The following is a 22,211-nucleotide window of genomic DNA, read 5'->3' as shown; positions in this document are numbered from 1 at the left end:
CACACACACATGTTCAGCAGCCATGACAAACTTATTGAGATTCATTGAGCAGATTGTGAAGCTTCTCTCTCTTTAGTTGAGTTCAGTTCTGGGCAACACGCGGGCGATGCGGCACTGACTGACTAACTTCCCCTCTCCCCCTTCCCCCTTTCCCCTTCACCACTCATCCTCTCTGTTGCTCTGCAAAGTCCCCTTTTCAGTGTGCTCATCCCACGCATTGGTAGGCAGACAATAGCTAATGCTTCAACTGGCAAATACAAACACAAACATCAACACACACGCACTCACTCTTAGTTGAATTATGTACGTATGTAAATGTGTGCTTGTGCTTATGCGTGTGTGTGTGTGTGCGAGCGTGTGTGTGTATCAGCGTATTGTTTACTTTGCATAAAAGCTCAGCCATTGAAAACTAAAATACTGCACAACACATTGAGACTTTGTATTGCATAGCATTAGGCGCCGTTTCATTTATATTTTATGCACACACACTCGCACACACACACACAAACATTCCCAGGGACACAATGTTTAAGTGCGTCGCTTTATCGTCCTGAATTCAGTGTGAGTTTGAGCTTAATAGTTAAATACACAGCAATTTCCTTCTGCTGGCAGCAGCAGTAGCAACAGCAGTTGCAAAAGTTGCCATTTTGCCAAGCGAATCGAACTGCACAATCGAACAAGCACATTCTTTATTGTAATTGAAATATTTTATTTATTTCCACCAGCTACAATTTTTGTCTGCACTTCACAGCAGCAGCATTCAGCCATTCAGCCATTCAGCATTCAACGTTCTCAGCATTTCCAATTTTAATTTGGATCATTTGGGAATTGTTTGCTTTAACTGTACAAACTGTGTGCAAGCAGCAATTGGGGCATCAAGTGTGAATTGCCATTGATTGAAGTCCATAATAAATTGATCTGCCTGAAAGTATGCTACAAAAACTGGCACAACGACCGTACACGTAATGCAACTGGCCGTTAGATGGCGCTTTGCGCAACCAAAATGCAACGTTATCAGACGTACGCGAGACAACCAAGCCAAATGGCCGAGAAAAACAGCTGTGCATACCTATTCGCATTCGCATTCGCATCCACATTCACATTCACATTCGTAGTCACACTCACAGAAATTCAGCTGCTGCAATCAACGCCTAATGCAGATCGTTAGGCAAACACGTATTTCAGAATTTCTGCCAATTTTTCTAGCTGCGCTCCCCCGCTCACTTTCTCTATATCGCTCTCGCTCTCTCTCGTTTTTCGTTATGTATTTTATTCGCCATGTTAACATGCCGTCTGCATATGTTTACCAAAGAAATTTCTGGCGCAAAAAAAAAAGAAAAAAGAAAATAAAACGAAGAAAAGTTAAATTTTCCTAATGGCATTTGGTACACGAGGCAAACATACGAAACGCACAACATCGACACCTCGACGCCGGCTGCAGGCAAGTGTGACAGATATTTTACCATATTACAGTTGTAGGAGTATTTGTGTGTCTGTGTGTGTGTGTATGTTGTTTGTGCATCGTCATGAGCGCCAGTTTCCTGTCGCTGATTTTGTTTCCATGGCTTTTCGGGTAATCCTAACACTCGTCCTCACTCACAGCTGTCTTTCACATTCACATTCACATTCACATTGGCATTCGTATCTGCATCTGCATTCACATTCGCATCCGCATCCGAATTCATATTCGCCGTAGTACAAGTTATGTTTGCCTTTAGCTAACTCAGCTGAGACGTTGTTCTTTTTTTAGTTTTTGGGGAGGTAATTCCCCGACAACATTTTCTTCTCTTTTTTTACGCTTGTGGACAACAGCAATTGGTCTCGGCTTGAAGCTCACCTTGGTCTAGACTCTAGACCCAGACCCGATTCTCCATGCAGTCGAGCGCAATAAAAACTTAACTGACAAATGTACTTGGCCTCAAGTCGTAGTTGGTGGTTGTCCCCCCGCACCGCCTTCATTAGAGTTGAATGAGTTTTTGCTACTATTTGTCCAAGTGTGTCCTTGGGCAAGTTTCTGCCTGCCCGTTGTCCGTCTGACCGTCTGTCCGTCTGTCCGATTGTCTGGCCGACCAAGTGTCCAACTTAATCCCGCATAATCGCACCAATTCATAGTTAGAAAACTTACCACAAAGCCTCAACACAAACGACAATTTCTCATTCTCCGAGACGACTTTTCGGGGGCGTCACAGTCACAAAAAAGCGAAAGGAAAGACGAGGCTGAAACTCTGCAGCCGCAAACTGCGGCCAACTATTAAATCACATGAAAATGAAAGCACTCAAGAGAAAGAGAGAGAGCGAGAGAGCTTCAGGATATCTGAGTGTGTAAATAAAAACCGCATTTTGCATTTTTGTAATTCGTCTTTCGTACTAAACTTTGTTGTTTGCTGTTGTTAACATTCAATTTGAAGTTGTAATGCCCACGCTTTATCATAATTAAATTATTGCATCAAATATTTTTGTTTTTCGTTTTGTATATTTTCATATTTTCGATTGTATTTTTTACGTTTTTTTTTTGTTTGTTTGTTTTGGTTTTTAAATATTTTTGTTTCTCGTTTGTTTAAGACACCAACAAAAAAAATTTAGGTTTACAACTATTTACATGCATTACATTTAGTTTACAATAATATATAAGTGTGTATGTGTATGTGTGTGTTTAGCATAAATATTACGCTTAATAATAGTATTGTTTATTATTTATACTCGTATATCTTTGAAAATGTTTCTTGAGCAGCAGCGCGACTCTTCTTCTTTCGCTCTTCTTTCGTTTAAAAGATCATCAACAAATGGCCTTTTCACCTTGATATTTTTTTTTTTGATATATATATTTACACAGAGACAACTACAATGATGATTTACATTAAAAAAAAAAAAGTAAATATTTATGTGTACAGAATATTTTGTTTGTTTGGAAAGGGAAGGGGAAAGTAAACACAATTTGCAAATAGATTCATATCATACAGATTTCTATCGCAATAATTAATATTGTTAATTGTGCGTGGTTGTGTGGTTGTGTGGAGAGAGAGTGAGAGGGACTAAAACTAGTTATAACTTTAGATAATCACAATTAAATATTGCTAAGGTATGCAACAGCGGCAATAGCAACAGCGACAGCAACAGCAGCCAGCAACCAGCAGTTGTTGTTGGCGATGCCCCACTTGAGCACAATCATATAAAACTATTGTACTCGTAAAAAGCGCACATGACAAAAAAAAAACTATTAAAATTAAATCAACAACTTAAAAGATGCAGCAATCTGAATAACACGACGACGCAAAAAAAAAATACATACATATATATTTATATATTTGTAATTATAATAATAATAATAATTGTTGAAACGGAATTGAGTTGACAGAAAAAAAAAAATAGAAACATATTTACATAAAGTATTACACAGAGAGAATGTTTAAAATTATAATTAAATAATTATGATTTAATTGTGAGGGGGAGAGTTTTAAAGGGGGAGGAGTAGGAGGTGGGTTGAAACATTTTATAGACGCCATTTGCAACTGATTAAAACAAACTTCAACATTGAAATTGAAACGTTGTTGCCATCGGCATTATTAACGGCATTCGAGATGGCAACACGACACGACACGACACGTCAACGACACTGACCACTGACCACTGACCACTGCCCACTGTGCCTTGGTGCCCACTGTGCCTGATCAACTCCAGCGACTCTCGACATGGGCGAGAGCAGCTAAGAGATTGCCCTAGAAATGCATAAAGCTTATTTGCTGCCACACCTGCACCTGCATTTGTATCTGTATCTGCATCTGCAACACATCTAGCGACGCGAGGGCAATGTCGTTATTCTTGTTGCCTCTTCTGCTGTGTTGCCAGCACGAAATGGTCGAAAGAAGCGCAACAACAACGAACGATCCTCGCCGTTCTCATCCACCTGACGATCGAGACGAACGCCAAAATTCGGCAGCCACCAGAATGGTGTATAAGCAGCAGCATTGCTGCTGTTGCTGCTTACTGTTGGTGTTGCTGGTGTCGTGGTTGTTGTTGTTGTGGTTGTGGTTGTTGTACTGCTTTCGACTATGCTATCTATACGAATTATTTTACTATTTCTATTGCTACGATTTGTATTAATACTTAAATGTGATGTGGTTGCTGCTGCTGCTGTTGTTGTTGTTGTTGCTGCTGTTGTTGTTGCCGCTGTTGTTGCTGTTGCTATTGAAGTGTCTGCAACACTGCTTTGTGCAGTTGTTGTTGCTGTTGCTGTTGCTGGTATTGTCTCTGCTGTCTCATCGGTTGTTGCTGCTGTTGTTGCCTCCGTTGAGCTCTGACTCTGGCTCAGCATTGGCATTAACTTTGACCAAAATGTTGTGTTTTCTGATGCTGCTGGTGTGCTGCTCGTTACTTCTGAGCTTTCCACACTCGTTGTTGTTGCTGCTGTGGTTGTGCTGCTGCTGCTGCTGCTGTTTAACAACTGTTGCTGTTGCTGCTGTTGTCGCAGCTGCGATAATCGCCACTTGCCCTTAACCAGCTCATTTATAATGCTCAATTCTTGTTCGAAATTCATTTCGCCAGCCGCCTTCTCACTGTCGCCCTGCCCACCAATTGTATTTGTCATTAAATTGTCACTGGCTGCCATATAGTTCAGTTCATCCAAGTCGACAGCATCAGCGACAGTGTTGCTGCTGCTGCTGCTGCTCGTTGCCGTTGCTGTTGCTGTTGTGCTGCTCGTCGTGCTGTCTGAATGCTGATAATAAAACCGGTCATCATCTTTCGCATTGCCATTGGCATCTTGATGTATGGCAGCAACGTCGCCTTCATCAGCAGCAGCAGCAGCAGCAGCAGCAGCGGCAACAGTTGTTGTTGTTGTCACTGCTGCTGTGTCTGATGTTGTTGTTGCTGTCGCTGTTGCTTCTACTTCTGCTGCCGCTGTTGTTGTTGTTGTCGTTGTTGTGGCTGATGATGATTCTGCTATTGTTGTTGGCGTTGCTATTGTTGTAGCTGTTGCTGTTGCTGTTGTTGGTGTTGGTGTTGGTGTTGTTGTGGCGACAGTTGAGCTCAGCTGAACCGGTTGCACTTTCGATTTTTTCAACACAACTCGATTTTCGCCCTGTGCATCTAGCTCTCCTTTTGCTGTTGTCGCAGATGTTGTTGCTGCTGCTGCTGCTGTTGCTGTTGCTGTCGCTGTTGTGGGCGTCGCATCTGCAGTTGGTGCCATATCCGTGGCCGCCGATTCATCGGCATCGTCCAAATCGGCGCTCAGCAGCGGCGCAACACGACGATGACTGAACGGCGGCAACAGATCAACGCTGCTGCCGTAAGCTGTTGCTGGCAGCAGGGTGTCGACCTTCAGCAACTGCGCCAAGGCCTCCTCGCCATCATCCTCACTCGGTTGCACTCGTTCCTCATTCATTTGCAGCTCCTTTTCATTGTGTTGCTGCTGCTGCTGTTGTTGCTCATCGGCATCCGCATTGAGCATGGCTGTTGTTGTCGATGTTGCTGTTGCTGTTGATGTTGATGGTGCATCCGCCTTGGTCACCAGCTGTATGGAGGCCTTCTCATTCACTGGCAATCCCGCTGGCACCACAATCGCCTCAATGCTGCCAAAATCATCAATGTTGCTGCTGCTCGGAGGCAGACTGATGCTCAACGTCGTGGTGCTGGGCAGAGCAACACTCGAGTCAGCCAGCAGATCATCCAGCTGGGTTGCAATGCGATTGCTTGACTGTTGCACAGTGGCTGCTGTCGTTGTGGCTGTCGCTGTTGCAGTTGCTGCTGTTGTTGTCTCCGTTGTTGTCACTGTTGTTGTTGTGGTTGCTGTCGTCGTTGTGCTCTTGGCTGCCGTGTCCAGTGTCATGGGATACTTGTTCTCGAATATGTTGAATTTAAGCGGCGCATCTTCACTGGGCAACGCCTGATCCTCGGCAGCGCCATTTGGTTGCAGCGGCGGCAGCAATTGTCCCTTCTGCATGAGCGGGACATTGATGAACAGCTCGTCGCTGTCCTCGTCGCCATCGCTGTCGCTGTAGTCGTAGTCAAGATTGACGCTGGGCGCACTGCCACCGGGACTCAACTCGATGAGCAGCTCCTGCTTGATCAGATCGGTGGGATCGATGTTGATCTGGGGTATGCAACTATCGCCGAAGCGCTTGTGATCGGGTGGACAGTGGCGAAATGGGAGCGTGAATATCGATTTCGCCGTCACCTTCTTCTCCTTTTCGAGGGTGCGTTGATCGGGCGTCAAGCGTTGCCACTCCTCCCACGCCAGCAACTGGGCGTTGCCCTCGATGGGGCGTGATGTGATGGGCAGCGCCTCAACGCTTGCCAGCTGCATCTGCAGCGCAGTCAACGTCAACGTTAACGTCAGCGCCAGCGCCAGCAGCATGCCGCTCGCTGTTGTTGATCTCGTTGCCATGGCGGCGGCGGCAGAACAATCCCTTGTGGCTGCAACGCCAATCCTTGGGCTCACTCTTTACTGCTCCTTGCGATCGCTGCAATCGAAAATGAAAATACAATTTGCGGATTAGTCAGGTACATTTTCTTTTCTTTTCTTCTCTTTTCTTTATCTTTTTGGATAGTTGATTTCCCCCAAGTTGTTGCTCCCTCGGTTTGGGTTCTCTTTTGTGGCATAACAATACCGGTTTTATTCATGCCACAAACGCGAGTCACAGAGCGTGCCACAGTGGCACACATAAAGCAGCATTTGTCAACGCCAGACACCAAAGCCATTCATTCTCTGCTCTACTCTCTGCTCTCGACTTAGTTAGAAATCAATGAATTATTAGATGAGAAATTCTGCGTATTAAGTTTACCAAGAACTGCAAACAGTCTGCAGACTACAGTAGTCACTCGCTACATCAAATGGCCCTTACATAATGACAGCAGTGCAGTGAATTCCTTCTTGGAAGAAAAGCATAAAACAGCAAGCTGATTGCCTAGCGTAGACATTTATTCAAGTCTGTATCAAAATTCATAATAAGTAATAAGAAATTTATACCATTCATTAATATAATTCTTAGCAACCCTATAAAAAACTTCCTGAATTAGGAATGCAACGCTTGGTAAAGTTAAGTTCAAACGTATTAAGCAATCTTTAGTATGAAATTTAAATTCCATTGTCACAATTACCTACTCTCAAATTAATGCCTAAAATGTTGCCTCATTGCCATTAAATACGTAGAAAAATTTACTTAAAATTTCGCTTCAAATATAGTAAAAAGTGGGGATTCACTTTAAAGTAGCATCGACTCACTAAATGGAAACTTTTTTTTGTCAATTTATGTGCTTTAATAAATTGAAATAACATTATACAACAACACATATATTAAGTGTACGATTTGACACAAACGAAACGTTAAAGTAATCAAATAAAATCCAACAAAATTATTAAAGATTATCTTGATTTTGATGACGAATATTATAGAGAAACTTTATGGTATGTTTTACTCCTTCATACAATTTTTGTTGTTGTTTTATTATATCATAATGTTCTTATATAATAGGCAACCTCAAATTCAAAATAATCTACATATTTTATATATATTTTTATATGCTATATTTGGAAAACAAATTCCTAAACAAAAATGCGCTAAATGAAAATGTAAGAAAAAAGTAGCAACAATGCTATTGAAATAACTTAACAAATGTATTTAATTAGCTGGATTATATGCTATTATAAATGCAGTTAATTAATATTGCAGTAAACATTTTTGTTTCAGTTATTTGAATGGCATTGTTGCCACTGTGCGCGTTGGCAGCGACGTCGTTGCTTTTGTTGTTGTCGCTGCACACAAAGATTGTGAACTTGGGCAGCGTTTTTAATGTTTTAATGGGTATATCGACGGTGCCACACACACACACACGCACACACACGCACACACACGCATACACTGGCAGTCAAACAGAGAGACAGAGACAGAGAGCGAGGCACATGCATAACTCACATCAGTCATCGGTGTTGTCATAATCAACGGCAACAATAATAATAATAACAACAGGCACAACAACTGCATCAACTTGTTGCTGCCGCAGCAGCAGCCACGCCAGCAGCAGCAGCAGCAGCAGCCGCATTCATTGTTGATGTTGCACTTGGCTTAAGCATACACAGACACACACACACACACACACACGCACACACATCGTATACTCAGCAAGCACGCACAATGTTTATTTATAAAGAGAAGTGGGAGCGAGATACAAAGAGAGGTGAAGTAAGGGGTAAGGCAGAAGACGATGAAGAAGAAGAGGGCGATATATGTAGGTTATCTGCGGGTTCTTAGAATTTATGAGTTCAAGTGTGGCACATTGCAACCGCGACTTTTCCCATTGCTGTCTGTCTCTGTCCGTAACTGTTGCACTCAAGTTTATGGCTGCCACCGTTGTTGTTGTTGTTGCTGTTGTTGTCATTATTACTTGTTAATAGCTTTTTAGTGGGCCTGACTCGGCGTATCGGTCATAAAACTGGACAACGTCCCTTCCCTTCCCTTCCCTTCCCTTCGCTTTACTTCGTTAGTCTGCTCTGCTCTGCTTTTGCTTTTTGGGCTATGCGTGTTAAATGCGCGTGTGAATGTCAAGTACCTCAACCCACACTCACTCACTCACTCACACACTCACACACACACTCACAGAGGCAAACACACTCTGGCTGCTTGATAAGGTTAATGTCATAACGGTATTATATAAGACAATGACTTTGACACCCGCAGCATTTGAAGTGCTTCTCATAATGCAATTGGATCACAGCGGGGGGTAGGCAATAGAGAAGGGGGGATGGGGGTGGCAATGAGTGCGAGCAAACGAATCAATTGCTACTGTATTTTTTAAATGCACTCGAATGTTTGTTCGTTGCTTCAAATTTTGAGAACTGAATCAAAGCAGTGCATTCAATGTAAAGTAAATCTTTATATGAATGTTGAATTCGAATGTAAATACATTCATGAATAGATTCACTTTGCAAATAGCTTATATAATTGAGGGAACTTTAAAGCAGTGCTTTCTTTAGATGAATGTTTAGTTTGAATATGAATTTATTCGTAAATACATTTATGAATAGATTCACTTTGCCAATAGCTTAAACACTTAAGAGTGCATTAAAGCAGTGCTTTGAAAGTAAAGTAATTTTTTAGATTAATGTTGACTTTGAATTAAAATGTATTCATGAATACACTCATGAATAGATTCACTTTGCCAATAGCTTAAATAATTGAGAGTGCTTTAAAGCAGTGCTTTCAAAGTAAAGTACATCTTTAGATGAATGTTTAGTTTGAATATGAATTTATTCGTAAATACATTCATGAATAGATTCACTTTGCCAATAGCTTAAACACTTAAGAGTGCATTAAAGCAGTGCTTTCAAAGTAAAGTAAATCTTTAGATTAATGTTGACTTTGAATTAAAATGTATTCATGAATACACTCATGAATAGATTCACTTTGGCAATAACTCATATGCTTATTAGTGTATTCAGTTCGAGAAAATCTAAATACCAAATCACAATTTTTTTTATAAAGGAGACTCAATCAAAGCACACTCATTGGCAATTGCGGCCACTCATGAGTGCATTCAAAAGCTAATCTGCAGCTGCTGCAAAGAGTGCATTATATAGTATATACATTTTTGTGGTTGGCATTTCAATTGACTGTCCATTCGTTCGTTCAGCTTCGATGTGGAGATATATCTTGACTATTTAATCTATATTTATGAAGCGAACGTCATCCATTTTGGATGCGAATGTGTGTGTGCGTGTGTGTGTGTGTGTGTGTGTGAGTGTGGCTGACATGTGATGACTGCTGTTGCCTGTCGCTGTTCGTGTGTTAGTCTTCCTCTTCCTCCTGCACATCCAGTTCCTGTTCCTGTTCCGTTCTGTCCGTCCTGTCACGAGGCATCAACTGTTATTTCAGCGAATCAGCTGCAGCCCAACCACCCCCCGCCCCCTCTTCGCCCCCTTTGCTGTCTAGTCATGTGGTCAGTCACGAACAGACTTCTCTATATATCATCTTCTATGCGAAGCGAGCCACATCGAAAAACCCGGGACTAAACAGCTGAGTTCTGTATCTTTTGTTGGATGTATCTATGTATCTGTATCTGTATCTTCTATCTTGTATCTGCTCATCTGTCAGTTGAGGCCGCTGACCCTCCCCCCGCCCCCCATCCAAAAGATTGAAATCAACTTCACACGTCGCAAATTTTTAATTAAAAATCAGCAACTGATGTCAATTTGGGGCCACCAAACCAAACCAAACCAAACCAAAGCAAGCCAAACCAAACGTATGCGAGTGTCCAGAGTTGTTTGTTTGCTTTCTCATGTCGCTTTTTTCGTTTTTGATGTGCTTTGCTTTTTCGGACAACATTTGATGCCCTTTACGCGTGTGATCCAGAGACCAGAGACCAGAGACCTACGGCTGGGCGTGCTCGCTTGGGTGTTTGTACATACATAATTCCATGCCACACACATTGACATCCTGCTAATACATAACAGCAAACCAACAACAACAACAACAACAACAGCAACGAGAACAACATGTAGAGGACACGTAGCAATGCTCTCTGTTTCGTGCTCGCACGTATTCAATTCAATTCAATGATTCAATCCAATTCGGTATCCAACACAACACACCAGATCTAAGTGTGCGTGTGTGTGTGTGTGTGCGAATGTCCTGCTATTCATTTGCCATTTTTTACACATGTGTGTGTGTGTGTTGCCCGCGGAATGTATTCACATTCACATGCACAATCTCATGCTCATCTGCTCTGTGTGTTTGCCATAATCTCTGTCAGCACTCGGACATAAGGCTCAGGCTTCAGCTCCAGCTCCAACTCCAACGCCGGCTCAGGCTCAGGCTCAGGTCATGTCGCTTAATGTTTTTTTTTGCACAATTTTCACACAACAATTTTTATAAATATTTCTCCTGCCTCTTTTATTTGCAGAACTCTTTCTCTCCGGCCACAAAAGGTGAGTAAATGAAATCAATGATTAAGCCAAATTAATCGCATTCAGCCAGCACTTTAACCAATTTAATACAGCTGCAAAATATTTATTCACCAATTCGCATTCGCGAATAATTGTTATTATTATCGGCTGCAAGTGATTGCATTTTTATTCAGTAATTTAGAATTTAATGCGGACTGCTTAAGTGGCTGTCACATAAATGCAATATTAATATGAAAAGTCCAATGACACTGGCTGAAAGTGACAATCCCGAAAGAAACTCTTTTTGTGCGCTGTCAAGAAAATACTTTTGGCTTAAATGAATTCCAAAGAATTTTTTGCACTGACTCCAATTGAATTCAAGCAAAACATTCTCTAAGCTGCAAGTCAATTAATTATCCATTGTGTGCTTATAATTTTATATGTATACGAAAACAAAAAAAATGCCAAAGCTGACAGCGTAATTAATTTCAATACTTGTATGTGCCAAATGTCTAGAGATGAAAGCTAAGTAATTTTAGTTATCACCAAATATTGTCTTTCAGTTTCGAATGAAAGCTAAGTAATCTTTTTTATTGCAAAATATTAACTCGAAGCAAAAAAAGCAATATTATTAAACGTTTTCAGATGAAAGCTAAATAATCTCTTTTATTTATTTTTATTTTTTTCTTTACAATTAAAAAATGTAAAGAACAGCGAAGCTTGTTCATTATTTATTCACCTTCAATTTAAATATTTTTCATTTCGCTATTCCGCAATAAAATGTATTTTTTTCAAAGCTTTTTTTGTAGAGGAAACAAAAGGGGAATTTGTAATATTAGACGTGAGTCTACGATAGGAACTAACATATTAGATTGGTCAATGGTTGCCGCAGCTCAATTGCAATATTAGTGAGATCATCGGCAACTAGCAAACCGTTTACTGTTAGCGATGCAATCTCCCGTGAAAGATAAATAGATAGATAGATAGATAAAGAGCGAGAGAGACCTCGAAATGAAACTGTTGGGCATTCAATTAGTCGGTGGCTGATGATCAAAGTAGTCCAATTAGCAGCAACAGCCACAGCCACAGCAACAGCCACAGCAACAGCAACCCGTTGCAGTTGTTCTTGGTTGCTGTTGCTGTTGCTGTTGCTGGCATTAGAAGTGGCTTATTATGCATTCAGCGAGCCGCACACACAAAGATTAGACTGCGAGTGTGTCAATGTCTGGCCAAGAATTATACAATCGAGTCGCAGTCGAAACCAGATTCAATGTTGTTGCCTCCTCTTGCCTACGCACGTGTCTAGTTGCCACTGTTGTTGTTGTTGTTGCTCTAGGTGTATTGGCTGTAAGTAGTTCGAGTGACAACCAGTTTTTGGGCCTCAACAGTGTCGTAAAAATTGAAAATGCAAAACTGTCAGCTAAACAAATGAAACAACAATACTAAAAACAAACACGGCGAGGGAGAGAGAAGAATCGCTGCAACAACAACAACGACAACAGCAGCAGCCAGAGAAGAGGCAATCAGAGTGAAGTGGTTCAGCAGGCAACTGGAACGCTTTTTGTGGTTTATTTATTGCCGATGCGGGCGGCACAGTTGCCATTCCCTCCACTCCCCTCTCCTCCCCTCTCCTCTTAGCCACTCTTTCCGCCTCTGCTCTGCTGCCTTCACCTCAAGTGGTGTCATTTAGTTTTCATAGTCGTTTAACTGCTTTGCCAGCAGCAACAGCAACAGCAACAGCAACAACAATCAGTCAGAGTCGAGTTTGCAGTGTTGATCAAGTTGGCCAAGCTGCCAAAAGGCGGCCCAGAGCCCAATGGTCAACTAGACGCCAAGTTGTTGTCGCCTGTTGCCGACGCTTTTGTTATTTTGTTATTGTTATTGCTGTTGCTGTTGCTGTTGCTGTTGTTGGCAACAGACTGGAGAACCGTTACAGTTCAGGGGAACTGTTAAAAACAGGCGACAACCAACACCGGGGGAAAGTGAAGCTGGCAATGTTTTGGGCTCTATTTTTAGAGCTCCCTCTCTGTGCTGTCAACTGCAATTATCGACAATGCTGATCGACAGCCATTAACTAAAAGTAACTCTTGGCAAAGGTAATCAAGCAATCGAAACCATGAGATCAGCACAAACTAAAAAGTATTATTATTAGCAGCTCAGGAAATACTCGCAGAATTAATTTTGCACATAAATCAATCGATGTTGTTGTTGTTATCGTTGTTGTTGTTGTTTCTCTCCCTTTCAATATAAACAACAATTATTGAAGACTTGCATGCGCATTAACTAAATGCGAAAATCATTATAATTAATAAACAAAATACACACACAACGATATATGTGTATATGTATAAATAAATAAACGAGATAAGAACAAGTCAATTGGGCCAATTCATTGGACAGCGTTTGGGGGCTGACATCATCATGATCCATCCACTCGCTGACAATTCCATTAAGAATTCCAGAGGGAAAACTGAGCAAAACTATCAACTTATCTAATAGTAGAAGACGAGCACGAGAATATGATGAATATGAGCGAACAATCAAACAAACAATCGACAACGTTTGTTCGCCAAGTGCAAATTGCACTCAGACAGGGAAAATTGAAAATTGCATCTAAATGAGGCATGATCTAAGACAAACATATATACATATATCTATGTTATGTATATAACATAGTATAGCAACAAAATCTATATCTATAAGATGATATTCATTCAGTTGAGGCCTACGTGATGATCTTTGTATAAATTGAAAATTGAAAAATTCATAATTGATTTTTCCAAACAAATGCGCATTGCGTGTGAAAAACGCAATTACGATTCTCTCTCTCTTTCTCTTTTCTCACTACTTCGATAACACTTTGATTTCTTCTTTTACCACGCAGCAGGTGGCGCAGCTCTATCGAACAAAAAGCAAAGAACTGTGGGGCGGAAAAATCGTTTACAATTGCAAAACAAACAAGTGGAAAAAAGGCACTTGGAAAATGATCCGCCAAAATCGCTGTCGTTGTTGTTGTTGTTGCTATTGAGTTATGGCCATTTTGGCAGCGAGGCGACTTTAGCCTGCTTTTTCCTCAATTTCGTTTTTGGGGCCAGCAACATTTGATTTGCTGACCAGCTGAATATTGTTTATGACACTCCGAACGAGGCGGGGGAGGAGGAGCAGGAGGAGGAGCGTGGGCTCTGCTTTTTGGTGGGTGTGACGACTACTTACAGCCACTTGGCACAGAGCAGCAGACAGACTGAGGGGAGTGGAAGAGGCAGAGCTTTAGCTCTGAAATGCGCACGCAGACGCGTGCCGAATTCATAAAAACGCATTCGAATCGATTTACATTTAGTCGCACTTAGGCCGGGCCAAAAACCCGCAACATGCGAAGCGAGGCACGAAAGTTGAGCTCTCAATTGAAATGAAAAGGCAACAAAACACAGAGCAAACAACAGCGCGAATTACCGCCAAGAACCAATCAAACAATCAAACAAAACAACCACAGAGGGGCAGCATGAGTGAAATGAGGAGAAACGGAGCGAAGAGGGAGAGAGAAAGAGCGAGTGAGTGAGAGACTGAAGCATCGAATTCTAAATGCTCTACTAACATTCCACACAGACATTATGTAAACCGATTAAGGTTGAATGCCCCAGCTTAGGCACTCCATTCATAATCCACTAACTATGCGAGCAGCTTATGCACTGTAACAAAATGTGGAGTAAGATGAAATCAAAAATATTCAATATTAAATGAGAACATATTTATACTGTGGAACATATTTATACTTTAAATGTTTTGTACTTAATAAATTGGTACTAAAGATGCACAAAATAAGAAATTATTCATGGTATGAACATTTCAAAGAATGCATAACATTAAAGACAAATATTTATGCACGAAAATAAAAATCATATTTGTCACATGAAAATTTATAAAATTGCCTAAAGTTCAATAAAAATATTTACGTAGCATACCAATAAAAGGATATATGATTTGTATATCTATTAAAATGATCTGCTAACTAATTTCATAAAGAAATATTTTTAAAAATATCGTTATATTTTATAACATATTTTATCGTATATTATATTTCATTTTTAAACTGAATTTGGATCCAATTTTGAGCTCATATATATTCAAATTAGAAATACTACACCAATTTTGCTCAGTGTATTTGAAATCCTCCCCGTGTGCTGTGCATTTGCATAAGATGTGATTAGAGACGAAACCAAAGATCGTGCGGCTAATTTGTTTAGCGCGCAACTAAGTCTGATATATAGAGATACTATATTTGGTATTTTGTCGGCGGCAGGGGGAATTAAAAATGGAAAAAGGAATGAAGAATGAAGAATGGAAATGACTTAACTGGCGAGCATTATTTCCCAGCTACTGTTTTCCCCTTTAACCTTTATTTTTTTTCCTGTTTTCTGTTACGTGTTGTGTCGAGTCATCGTCGATGGTTATTCCCAAATGCCTGGCGAAATGTAGGGGAACTTTGTTTTTTGTTTTTGGCAGTCACTGTGTTCATATTGTAATTGTTTCTATTACTGTTTGCCGCACACACACACACACACACACACACACATATACAGAGAGTCAGAAAAACGTTAAAATGTTGGTGGCATGAAATGTTGTTATTGTTATTGCGGCTGTTGATTGTTTTGCATGTGCTTTTCATTTTCGTTTTCGCCTCACTTCATTCACATTTACATTTACACATTCACAATGCCAAAGTGTGGCAGAACTTGAAGAGGTCATGGCTCGAGATGACCCAAGGGGGCCCACTCCGCTCCTCCACTCCTCCACTCCACCACCTCCTTTAGAACAAACGAAGAAGGAAGGAAAAGCGGAAAGCTGCCAGCCAGCCGCCAGTCATGGGAAATGTTGCTCAGCTGTTGCCCCCCAACCCCCTCCGAACGCTCTGTGAGGCAGCCCAACAGGTTGCTTGTCCGTGAGAACCTGAAGCTTCCTCAACTTGCAACATGCCCCATACCACACGCTACCTCTCTCTCTCTCTCTCTCTCTTTCTCTTTCTCTTTCACTCTTTCACTGTGCCTGTCGAGCGTTCTTTCTGCCTGAGTTTGCCTGAGTTTAGGCTATTGTACTTGCTCTGTTGTTGTATTTACAAAACACTCGTAAGACAACGTTTGTTTACCATTCAAAACCAAATGTGTATCTCTCTCTCTCTCTCTCTTTTTCTCTAGTTCTGGCTGAATCTTTTATTTTTATTCTTTTTTTGATAATTACTTTGCCATTTTTATATACAATTTCAATTTGCGCACTTTTGAATGAACAAGTGCGCAAAACTATTTTATTGACCCGCAACGCAATTTCAATCACCCAAAAACATAAAAAGATTTTCCACTTTTCTTCTGCGTTCAACTTACTCGTTTATCTTTATTGTTGTTGTTGTTATTGTTGAGGTTGTTGTTGATGTGTGTGAAAGACCCCAAGGCGTTAGCCCCGACAGTGGCAGCAGCAGTTAAGTGTATCCAATTAGTGCAAGGTTTTTCTGTGGCTAACAAAATGTATCTCAATCTATTGGCTGCACTTGCCTCGCTCTGTATCTGGGGTTTGTTAAATTATAAACTCACAACTGGCATTGCCAAAAAAATTTAAAAAAAAAAAAAAAACATTACACAGCACGAAACACAGACACAACACATAAAAAATTAAAAAGCGTTTCTTTTCTTTTAATTTGTTAAATAATTGTTTTTTGTTTCGTTTTTGATTTTTGTAATATATTTTTACAAGTGTTTTTCGGTTGGGTTTTTGGGCGCGTTGTATGACTTGTTTAGCTGGAGATCTGAATGCAGACTGAGTAGAAAATACACGAAATTTTCGTATCAACTAATAGACGTACAAATCGCCGAGAAGACGACGACGACGACCGAACCAAAACATTCGCCGAGAGCAGCAAGAACTACACACAGAGAGCTGGAGAAAGAGCGAGCGAGCATGGAGAGAGAGAGAGAGAGAAAGATATCTGTTGAAGTAGAAAGAGTAGAGAACAAACGGACTAACTGAGCAGAGACAGACAGTCAGACAGTCGGAAAGGCAGACAGATAGATGAGCAGCCGGAAAAAAAGTAAAAGATAAACTTACGCAACGGCCAACAAGAAGCCGCTGCAACAGCAACAACAACAGCAACAACAACTGAGCTGTGTTGCAGGCAACAAGCGCAACAATTTATGGCCACAATATCGGCGATTATATATGAGATCGCATGGCATATTGAAAAGAAGCGACGAGAGACTGAGAAGAGCAGCCTGTTTCTGTTTTGCGCTGACTGTTTTGTTGATTTGGCGGCAAATCATTGCCACTTGCAACAACGATCCTGCCACACACACACGCTGAGCAGCAGATAAACAGATGCACAGAGAATGGGGCAACATCGAAATACAGACAGAGAGAGCGAGAGAGAGAAGTGTGGAACGTGGATTGAACAGGTAGACAACGCACTTGTCACTTACCTGCGCAGTCATTGCAGCCTTGAGCCACAGTCTCAGCCAGAGCAACAATAACAACAGCAGTTTATTGTGCTAAATGTATCTGACAGATACAATTGTTACAGTTATGCACAGACAGAGAGCGAGAGAGGAAGAGAGACGCAGAGTGAGAGCTGAACTGAGCTGAGCTGGTGATAAGACCGAATACTCAAGTCTCAACTCTCACGTACGTGCCGCGTCCTTGCCTTTATTTGCTTAAGCGATCTGCAGCAACAGCAACCAAGCAGCAGCAGCAGTTGTTATCGCTGCAGCAAGGTGAAATGTATCTGGGAGAAAAAGTATCTTTGGCTGTGCGTGTGCTTGTGCACTGCGAGTGATAATAACGCTGATAACAACGCAATGCAAAGATACCTTGATGCGATTATTTACCATGCGCTGCACTTGATCTCGCCAAGGCAATTGCCTGATAAGACAGTCAGCAATCAAGCAGCTCCGCACTCAGCAACCATCCTTGAGGAGAGGCTGCTGTAATAATATTAACTGAGCTTAAAGCTGTCAAGCGAAAGCTGGCGTATATTTCTTTGACTTGTAATTACAGCACTGGAATTGATTAAATTTCTTTATATTTTATAATAAAATAATACAGGTATGCAAAGAAACTCTTCAGAAACTTGGCTTACGATGTACATTGATAAACTGAGCTTTACGAAATACAAAACAATCTTTAAATTCTCTAAATATTTTGAAAGTTGCACTATATAAATATACTAAATATCCCGTTTGGTATATTTTTAGTATTTTGTGGTATATTAATTGTACATATTTTAAATTTAATACCGCAATGCAATACTGCATCAATATACCAAATGTAGCCTTCGGTATATATTTAGTATTTTTGTTGTATATTAATTTGGTATATTTTAAAATTAATACCACATTGTTTTCCTTAACTTGTTTTGGTTAAAATCTTCAATACAAATCATGCAAAGACATCAATAACTTTTAAAAGTATTGAGAAGAAATGTTTACAAACATTTAAAATCTTTTGAATTCCTTAATTTTTTTTGTATTTTGTATTTTTGGTATACCATGTTTTTTATTGAGCTAATCTTTCTTAATATGAAGTGGTAGTAATAACTAGTAAATATTATATAATATATACAAGCATTGGTAAAATATGGATTTATCTTAGCTTGAAATTTTTAAAAATCGTTTAACAATCTTTGAGCTCGTGCAAATTACTATTTGTCTTAATAGTTATTGTTATTGTTATTGTTGAAATAACGATCATAATTCATCATTCTTAGGCTATTATTATGCATTTATTTAATTGTTTTCTATTATTAAAAGTTAATATGAACAATTGCGACATTTACAATCACTATCAATCTATAATGATGATAATTATTTGGTCAATTTTTTACTTGCACTTTCAAAATTCATCGTTCGGCACTCATCAAGTCTTGCAATCATGAAGTATTCTCATTTTGATGGCAATTTATCGATAAACAAATAATCATTTTATTTTTTTACGCTCAACTTTTGCGCAAACAATTTGTTGTTTGTTTTTTGGCTTTTGTCTGTTTTTTTTTCTCTTTGCTTTGTTGTGAATGAAGATAATTGAGATAGAAAGTGAAATACTTGAACACGATCGCTTGGCTGTCAAACATGCTCACATCGTCTCAAGATGAAGCTCAACTAGCAGATAAAAACTTGGTGATAGATAAAGGTGAACAAAAACTGACAAAACTGACAAATGTCATTCGGTTTTTCCGGCAAAAAGAAGAATTAATCTAGTCTGACGATAAGTACTTTGCGCGTTTTCGTGTTATCGCAGAGCAAACAAGTGTATCTCAGAGATACATTTGCGAAAATAACAAAACAAAAAGCAAAAGCGAACATGGTATAGGTCAGTAATTGTAATTGGTCAGGCGAGGCAGAAAAGGGAGCGACAACGAGACGTGTGTGTATGTGACTTGAAGTAATCGATCCAATTCCGATTACAACAACACAAAAAAAAAATGAGAGAAAAATAAAAAACGAAAACGCTGCAACTGGAGAAGCGCGAAAGAAGAAGCTTTCGTTTGGCATTTCAGCAACACACACAGCGAACTCGACGTGTTCTGCTCGCTGTTTGCAATTCAATTAACGCTGTCAATGTCAGACGCCGATGCCGCAGTCGCCGTCGCTGTTGCTGTTGCTGTTGTGGTGGGTTTTTGTTATTGTTACTTTGCTTGCTGGCGGCAAGTGGCAAACGGCGGCAGTTGCAAGATCAGCAGACCAACAACCTGGCGACCAACAAACCCAGCGACCGTGTTTGATTTGGCTGCTGTTGCTGCTGTTGCTGCTGTTGCTGCTGCTGCTGCTGCTGCTGCACTGCATCGTCTATCTCTGGCTCGCTATCTCGCTATCTCAAGCTGTATCTCAGTTTGGTTATATATCTATGTACATCTCTCAGTGTTAACGTTTGTATCTTTTGTAGTTGTAGCTGTCGGCGGGCCTTATGATCGACGTTGCTGCTGCTTTGGCTGCTGTTGCTGTTGGGTGTCTGTGGTTTATCAACGTGTTAGACAGCTCGCGACTCCAGCTGCTGCTGTTGGCCATTGTCTGGCCAAATTCTAAAGATAGACAGACAGCACACAAAGCGCTGCACAAACAAGCATCAACAGCAGCCAACATCAGCAACATGACTAACAGCAGCAGCAACAACAGCAGCAAGTGCATGTGAAACAAACTTTAACAGAAAGTATGTGTGTGTGTATGTGTGTGTGTTGTTCATGTGTGCTATTATTGTGGGCAGCTCACAAATGGATGGCGTCTAATTGCATTGCATGAACGGAGCGTGAGCAAGCTGCAACTCTGACGGTCGACAGTCCGACCGATAAGCATCGATAAGGTCGACTGGAGACACATCAATTTCGTTAGCTAGACGACAGACAGAGATAGTAGCAGAAAGAGAGAGAGGGAGAGAGCGAGGGCGAGCGACACTTGAACTTGACGATAAGTTTTAGGCGTCAGCATTATGTTTTTGGTTTTTGTTTTTGTTTTCTGGGAGCAACAACTCAAAAGGGGGCACGGACTGAACTTAGTTTCCTCCCTCGCCATAAAAGTAGTTAAGTAGTTGTAGTATTTTTGGGGACGACAATTATATGAGCTTAAGCTACTCGTATAATTCTATTTATAACAAAAACACATTTAACGACACTTCTCTTTGTTTTTATAACTCCCCGAGATACATTCCAATTGTGTGTGTGCCGGAACAGAGAGGCACTCGTAAAAAAAAGCTGTGCCCCTTTTTTTCATACTTTTTATTCTCAAATTGAATTATATTCAAAATTCTGTAAAGGGCACGGAGAGAATGGGGGAGGCGAACAGAGCAAACGACAAGCGACAGGCGACCATAAAATGCCAGACCAATTAGTAGATTTAGTAATCATAAAAAGCAAACAGACGCACACTCAAATTGATGTATGTATGTAGTATAGTGTCAACTTTTGGCAACATGCGAACGGACAGCGACTTTTGCCGGAACTGGCGTAGCTCAATTTTTGTGGGTCTCTCCCCCCACTCCCCGGATGGCCTTGGGGCCAAAACCCAAATGAAAACCAACTGAAACCCAACTGAAACCCGACTGAAAAACCCGCCTACACAGCGGGCTTCCCTCTCTCCCTCTCCCTCTATCTCTCTTTTCAACCTTCCATCGGTGGATATTAGCCAACTAATTAAAATAAGCCGCGTTTGCATTGATGAAATGCATTTGCCAGCTATCGAAAATTAAATCAAATTCAAATTCAATTTCAAATGCAATGTGCGTGTGCTGCGTTACGGTTTGCTTTGAATTCTCCATTTAGCGCGTTTTTGTCAATTGTATTTTATGTAATTTTCGCAACGCAAAGGGCCGCAAAATGCGCAAACAGCGTCAAACGGAGATTCGTGACCAGCCACAAGCAACAACAACAACAACAACATCAATGAAATAAATAAATGAAAAAAAAAGAGAAAACAATTGTGTATTATTTGCTGTTGTTGTTTACCCCAGCTCTGTGGCACATTTATTTATTTTATTTTTTTAAATTTTTTTTTCTTTACGCAAAATTCAAGGCCAAACCTTTATTTGTGCCATATTTGATTAGTACGTGCATGTGTTTGTCTCTCTCTCTCTTTTTTTTTTTGATTTGTGGTTGCTTTGTGGGCGGTATGTAATAATAGAAAATTGCCAAATTAACCGCTCAACTGTTGTATTGTGGGTGGAACGTGGTGTGAATCGATATTCAATTCAACAAAATAGTTTTTTTTCGCCCTCTCTCTCACACACACTCTCTTCCTCTCTCTCTCACTCTTTTTTTCTCCCTCTTACAGAAGAAGTATCTAACAGATTTCTATTTGCTTAGCTTGTGAAAGTTGCGCACCACAAATAAATTGATAGGGTACTTCAAACGTCTTGAGTATTCTCTGAGTGGATAAGTGTTAAGGCTTAAGATCAGAATGGGACAGCTGACAAATAAATTATACATAACATGTTTAACAGACGATACCATTTCGGATTTTAACAAGAAATTGTTGGGGTTTTGTATGAAATATATTATGAAAATATATGGAATATTTATACTATTCCATAGTTTGATTATACCGAAAAGCAAATAATAGAACAAATGACTAAGTCAGTACTCTCTTTTATGTATAATTCAATGTAGTATTAAATACTAGATTCAATATAAACGAGTAAGAAAGCTACATCCGAGAGTGCTTGACTGTGAGATACCCAGTACTCCATATTCTAAAATTATACCGACAATTTTCTGAAATATACCGATGGCTATATTTAATACTAAAATATACCGATGGCTAAATTTGATACATCGATATAGTACTACATTCAAAATATACCATTAAAGAACAAA

The 22,211-nt window shown here is 40.3% G+C and overlaps 2 protein-coding genes across 5 annotated transcripts in view; one reads left to right on the top strand and one right to left on the bottom strand.

Annotated features, from left to right (window-relative positions):
- LOC132795168 (chaoptin) overlaps positions 1-22,211 on the top strand; it is a 170,405-nt gene that overhangs the window by 85,519 nt on the left and 62,675 nt on the right. For both annotated transcript variants that reach the window (XM_060805721.1, XM_060805720.1), the window contains exon 3: positions 10,894-10,918. The gene's annotated coding sequence lies outside the window, so the exon portion shown is untranslated. The remainder of the gene's footprint in view (positions 1-10,893; positions 10,919-22,211) is intronic.
- Positions 2,454-22,211, bottom strand: part of LOC132795169 (protein folded gastrulation) — a 42,776-nt gene continuing 23,018 nt past the window's right edge. For 2 of the 3 annotated variants that reach the window (XM_060805725.1, XM_060805724.1), the window contains exon 4: positions 2,454-6,458. In XM_060805725.1, the coding sequence (XP_060661708.1) occupies positions 3,791-6,382 (2,592 nt within the window). In that variant the 5' untranslated portion in view covers positions 6,383-6,458 and the 3' untranslated portion in view covers positions 2,454-3,790. Of the gene's footprint in view, positions 6,459-16,248; positions 16,417-22,211 lie in introns of those variants that run through there. The other variant, XM_060805726.1, reaches the window with a different exon arrangement.

The sequence above is a fragment of the Drosophila nasuta genome, chromosome X (genome assembly GCF_023558535.2).
Source record: "Drosophila nasuta strain 15112-1781.00 chromosome X, ASM2355853v1, whole genome shotgun sequence".
NCBI lineage: Eukaryota > Metazoa > Arthropoda > Insecta > Diptera > Drosophilidae > Drosophila > Drosophila nasuta.
This window is presented reverse-complemented; position numbering and strand designations above follow the sequence as displayed.